Genomic DNA, 6,594 nt, shown 5'->3' on the forward strand with positions numbered 1-6,594 from the left:
TAATACAGATTCTTAAACTAGAAGTGTTTTTTGAGAACTTGTGAAAAAATGGTGCAAAAATACTGGTAAAAAAAAAGTTATCGTGATTTGATTTTTTTTTAGCGGTAAAAAATGAAGCTGCCGGTAGAGGGGTTAATGATCAATGACAATTATCCTAAATTATTACTTATCGATAATATATTCAATTGTTTTCAGATTCTATGAAAATGTGGAAGAGAACAGCACCACAATTTTCCTGCAAAAATCAATACAGCATTTTGCCGAGTTTTGGCTTAACTTCACCTCCTACTTTCTCGGACTCATCGCACTTCTGCTTATTCTTCTGTTAACGCCCCAATCGGAACTGTCAATTCATCGATACGTCCTAGCAATGTTCTCTTACCTTAACCTTGTCTACGGAATACAGAAGTTTATGGAGAACATTCTGTCCGTCACAATCGCTAACAGGAAAATTGAAATCCTTCGGAATAACATTAAGGTTGGTTAGAGGTTGCAAAGTTCTCATATCTACAAATATATAAAATTATCTACATCTTGCAGGATCTACAAATAATCGATGAGATTCATCGACCAACATCATTAACAAATTCCGATATTGGTGTGTCGGTAACGTTCAAGGATGTAGCCTACCGAGTGGCTAACCAAAAACTTCTCCGAATTCCTAAACTGAAAATTCAAGCAGGTGAAACCGTTGCCATCACCGGTACCGGTTCCAGGCTCATCGTTCCGCTGCTGTGCCGCATGTTTGCACCCAATCAAGGCGTGGTCAGCTTGAATCAAATCGATCTTACTCATTTGAGTATCGCTCAGCTAATGGAACAGATCGGCGTAGTTCCGTGGGACCCAAAGGCATCCGGCATCAGCGTGGGGAGCTTCCTGAACCCGAATGGGAAAATAGCTCCCGAGCAGATCAACAACGTGCTGATCGAGGTGAAACTGTTCGAAACTGTTGCCAGACTGCCGAACAAGATCGATGATATGGTCGATAAACTATCGCTCGGAGACAGGCAGCTGCTGTGTTTGGCACGGTGCTACCTCAGGAAACCGGCGGTAAGTCTTAACCTTCAATCAGTTACATTAAAAGATAGATTTTAAAAAAAAATTCTCATTCATTAGTTTAGTTAGATACACTAACACTGAATCAACCATTTCGTGCCACAATGTTCGAGTTGTGCCCGCATAACTCCATCCTTGGTGCATCTGCATGCTCACCAAACCGTTGTACACTTGGTCCGCCCTTCTAGTTCGCTGCGTTACACGCCTTTTTGTACCAACCCGATCCGAAGCAAACATACACCGTGGTCAATATATTCTCATACACTTTTTCTTTACTTTGGTGTAATTTTACTGATTGTAGGATAATCCTAGGTTTTAGTATTTCATTGTAATCTGGTAGTATTAGACTGACGTAGAATACCCAAGTAACCACAAGCATTATAACATTGCACGTATTCTACTGCATATCAACAACATTGATGCAACATTGCTTTTATTCGACATATTTCAAGAGTTGTCAAGCAATAAAGCATTAACTGTACATTACAAATGTATCAATGCACTAATATCACTTTATAAATTGCACTGCTGAGCAATTCTCGCTGAAACCAGGCCGCCATCGGCACCCATCGTTAGAATTCCAATTTTATGTCACTGATCGCTAGTTTTCGATAAAACTTAAGGGTGGTCCTTTCTGTTTTCTCAAATTGGTGGACCCCTCGTACGCCAGCTAGCTGAACTGTTTGCGAAAAAGCCCATTTTTTGATAAATCTTGGGTATTTATGCACGGGATATGTCTCATATTTCGCTTGGAACACATAGCAAACTTAGTGGCATCGTATAGAGAAACGATATAGCTTTCATTTAAACTTGAAAAAATTTTGGCGGTCATTTTGAATTTGGCCGCCATCTTGAATTTTGTTAGAAAAATCGATTTTTCACCGTTAGCGCACCGCTAGTTTTGAATTCTGAGATCACCATCAGAAAGCTGAGGAAAAATTGCGTAAGATAGGCTACAAAAACTAGGTGAGCAATGGTATTTACCCTATGATATGAACGATTTTCTAAATCGAAGTTCTACTATTTTGACGTATATGGCGAGTGCAATCAATGCAAACATAATTTTTTGTACAACAAAGAAACAAGTTTTCAATCGTTGTATTATTTGAGACAGATGAAGAATAGGAGTATTAATTTGAGTGAAAAAATCTGGCGGCCATCTTGGATTTTGACGCCATCTTGCTTTTAAGTAGTAGAATGAGTTTTAACGTCGTATAGCATATATGCTGTTTTGAAAGTCATGGTCTTCGTGGCCGTGCGGTTAGCGGCGTCAGTCGTTTAGGCGTATTGTGTCACGGAGTGTGGGTTCGATTTCCACTCCGGTCGGTGAAAACTTTTCGTCAAACGAAAAATTCATCACTGGGCTACTGGGTGTTCCATGTTGTCCGTTGCCTAATGTTAGTGATCGTTCAGTCTGTGCAGCCTTTGGCTGAAGGCGGTGTAAATTGTCTTTTTAAAAGGTAGATTGTAGATTGGGCATATTAACCATTATTTCCACTCCTTTGGTAGCTGCCCAGTTTCCTAGATTGTGCCTATCAGTCGAACAGCCGATGCAGACAAATGGCAAGCCTCTCCGGTTCCGTCTTTATAAGTTCAGCTACCATTGCATCCTCAACATCATTAAAAACGGAAATCAACTATCGTTTCCATCGACCGCAGTGTTGACGTAGACAATTCTTTCCTTGTCTTGACCTTTATTGCTTGCGGCCTCAGCAGTCAGCACCATTCAGGTGTTCATCGAAATGTTGCTTATCTTTCAACCACCTTACGTGCGTTCATCAAAATGCTCGCATTCTTATCCCTGCACATCTCAACTCGTGTCATGAAGCCATTGAGATTCTAGTAGAGTTTCCGTGTATGTTGAGACCAGCAGAGCTGTTCTGTCTTCTTGCACTTTACCTCCTTCAGGCTGCAGCATGCTCGCTTGCTCTGCATATTCTCCTCAAAAATCTGCCTAATCAATAATCGATTTGTAATCTTCAGATGTACCGATACGGAAGACTACTGGAGTTAGGTGCTACGACTGGCCGTATTTTATTCTTGTTGGCCAGCCTGAACTGTACGCTGAACTTTTTCAATAAGCGATCTGAACTCCTGTTCCTGACAACCATAGCGTTTAGATCTCTTCTGATTATTTTGAAGTCGACCATGGGCAGGTGCTGTAAGAATCGCCCTTTGATCCACACCATACACATTACCTCTTCACGTGTCTTTCCGTATAGGTTATAATTGTAAAAGCTATTCCCAACACCACAGTGCCCCACCAGACCGTTATGAAAAAAATATCCATCAAATGGCCTATTTAAAAAAAATCCCTTGGAGGAATATCTTGATTTGAATTTTTGAAAGATTTTGAAAGATATCTTGATTTGAAATTTTTGACTAAAACATTCGATATAACTCATATTAAAATTGCGTAATAACATCGAAAAAAAACCTGCAAAAACGTTCAAAAAATTGTCCAAGTTTTCTCAAAAAGTATTGCTATTTGAGTTTGAGCTGCAAATCTTCTCTAACTGAGCTTCAAATGCGGTAACACAAAATAACCAAAGGTCAAATGGCAGCGTGCGTGGGACAGTTCCACCAAGGGAGTGTGGACTCATAGGTTGATTCCGAGGTTAGATATCTGGGTCAATAGGCGCCATGGGGAACTAATGACTTTCTGAAGATCATGCACTCGTGTCTATTCTCACTCTTCTTATTACACTCTTTAAAGCAATGTTGAACAGCGAACATAAAAGACCATCACCTTGCTGTAACCCTCTGCGAGATTCGAAGCGGCTCGAGAGTATCCCTGATACTCGAACTACGCACATCACTCGTTCCATCGTCGCCTTGATCAATCTTGTCAGTTTACCGGGAAACCGTATGTCGATTTGAAATCGATGAACACATTATGCCTGTTTACACATGTAGATCTTAAGATTCAAAAGAGTTCTTGGGTAACCTTCGAGATGAGTTGAATTTACAACTTCATACATCACATTTGTGTGGAACCTTCGTTGGCTTAAATTGCAATGTTGAAGTTCTGGAAGACCACTGGTTACATTTTTAAATCTGAAGACCGGAGTTCAAGCTCTGATCATCATTAGAAGAGAGTCAGAACTTCAGAATGAATTCAAACATGACACTTCTTCCGTATATTTCCAGCTCCTGATAGTGGAACAGATGCATCCGGAAATCATCGATATCGTCAGCAGCGCGGTCAAGTACAAGTTTGCCGAACAGACTGTCATCATCATCGCTTCCCACGAGGTTCAATACAGGAACATCTGCGAAAGGCTTATAAATTTGGATAATCTGTGAGAGTAAAAGCATGGACAAGGTTCGGTTTGGATCACAAAAGACAAGTTTTTTTTTCTAAAGTCGAATACTTTATTTATGTTCAAGGAAAAAGAACCACAAATCGTTTACAAATAAATAAAAACAGTGAAATATATATGTATTCATGTATATCACGAATAGTTTTTTTCTTTTTTTTCATTTTTGCTTCTTTTTTTGGGTATTTTTTTATCTCCAAACATTACTCGGATCTGATTTAAATTTTTCCGGTCACATGGTATTGTTTGTCGTTTTTGTCTCTTTTTTCTTCGACGGGGAAAATATTACTATTAAGCAGCAAAATTGTATATATGTACGTTGTATATATAATATGTATTGTATATATTAGCATACCTTTGTTTTTTTTAATGCATTTTCAATATATTTGAGTATGTCTCTAATACAAAGTCCTGCAGAAATTTGACTCGCTTTTAAATAGTGTCAACTAAGAAATACCCTGATGATACAATAAGTAAAGGACTACCGATTATATTGGTTGTTTTTTTTTTATTTCTGCTCGTTTCAATTTCAATTGTTTATTCTTGTGCCAGTAAGTGTGGTTGCAGTTTGATTTGGTTTTCCTTTTTGAGAAAATTCTATAGTCGAAAGACAACATGCGCACTATATCCAGTAAAATACGAATGTTTGAACATTGCTTGCTACGAAACGCGCATGGGACGATGGGCAATACTCGTGAAATCGATTATCGCGAATTGGTCGAGTGTTTTTTTTTTTTTTTTTGGATTCTAACATATCCAGTCATTTTGTTTGTTCTGCGGATAGTATCGCAGCGTCCTGCATACGAGGATAGTTGAAAAGTGAAAAAAAGTATTGAATGGAAAGTCCATTAGGGTGGATTGCCTACTGTTCACACTATTCGTGAAAGTGGAATTCGGAGGAAAAAGTAACACAATCGCCATGTTTAGATTGCTCGTTGTGAAAATTTTCAACGCCTACTGTCTGTCCGTTCCTCTATGAAGTTAAGGGTGTCGTCAATCATCATCAGTATTTCCGAATTTGCTGGATTTTGGCAGGAGATCTTGACCTTCATTATAGGAATCAAGATGCCCTTGCAATTCGCGAAGAAAAGAAATTGTCGCGTTTTGCTGGAAACTCTTAAAGATCAAGAACTATTTCTACTACAAATATAATAAAAGGCTTGAATTTTCACACTCATTGCGACACAACTTAACGTTTGTTTGAGGTCATCTTTAAACGTAACTTAAGTGACAGCCATTTTGCCAATTCAATGTGGCTGCGGGTTCACGTATTTCAATTCTGCTTGTCAAACGCTCGACCAAAGCGCAACATGTCGGCAGACATGCCCGAATTTACGAAGATGGATACCAAACAACACGCGTTGAACGAATAAACGCATACACCAAACAACAAAACAGTCATTTATGTGTATGTAGGCATCGTTCATGTGTCAGTATTCCAACATACGTGTTGTGTAGTCGGTTCTGGTTACTTTCTATGAAACACACACTCACTCGCTAGATCTAATTGGGTTTTTGCACCTACAGATAGTTACACTACACTCCAATGTTAGTTTTAAACTACAATTTTGCATCATGTTATGTCTATTTTTGTTGCTTTTGCTTTTCATGTTTTGTTTTTGGTTTTATTTTTTCTCTGCAATTTTAAGGGAGGGAACTGTGGGTTTTAAACTGGAAATACAATGTATATCGTGTTAGTAATTGTAGCAAACTGCTCAAACTTCCTCTCTTTCATCCATGTTCCCCCTCTCTGTCTTCCTTTCTTTTCCATGCACTAGATTTTTTGTCATCGTCAGTTTTGTAAACTGGAACCACTCAACGCAATGTTAATAATTGTTAATAATAATAATAATTGATCTATATATTTTACTGTAAATTTAAAACTCTTGCTCGTTACTTTTTGTTCTTCTGTTTACAATTGTTTCAAAAAATAGTTCTTGTTTTAATATTTGTCGTAATTCCTTCTAAAAATTGTAATGTTTACATTTTTGTTGTAAATATTGTGCAAAAAATTAACACTAGTAGTTTTCTGTATTTAATTCTCAATATTGAGATGATTTTGAATGGATAGGAGTTTCTGTTGCTGAATAAATATTTAAGTATTTCTTTTTTGTTGTTTTTTTTTCTTCATTTTATGTGTTATAATATATGTGTACAACGCCAAAAATTATTATCATGTTTTTTTTTTACCTTTATCCAGCGCAATCCTTCATCTACT

At 37.9% G+C, this 6,594-nt stretch overlaps 1 protein-coding gene across 1 annotated transcript in view; it reads left to right on the plus strand.

Moving 5' to 3' along the window:
- Nucleotides 1–4,680, plus strand: part of LOC5566650 (multidrug resistance-associated protein 9) — a 30,209-nt gene extending 25,529 nt beyond the window's left edge. The window contains exons 7-9 of the mRNA XM_021856104.1: nucleotides 196–478; nucleotides 541–1,050; nucleotides 4,207–4,680. Coding sequence (XP_021711796.1) covers nucleotides 196–478; nucleotides 541–1,050; nucleotides 4,207–4,362 — 949 coding nt within the window. The 3' untranslated portion in view covers nucleotides 4,363–4,680. The remainder of the gene's footprint in view (nucleotides 1–195; nucleotides 479–540; nucleotides 1,051–4,206) is intronic.
- The last annotated feature ends 1,914 nt before the right edge of the window (nucleotides 4,681–6,594 follow it).

This window comes from Aedes aegypti, chromosome 1 (assembly GCF_002204515.2).
Source record: "Aedes aegypti strain LVP_AGWG chromosome 1, AaegL5.0 Primary Assembly, whole genome shotgun sequence".
NCBI classification, from domain to species: Eukaryota; Metazoa; Arthropoda; class Insecta; order Diptera; family Culicidae; genus Aedes; species Aedes aegypti.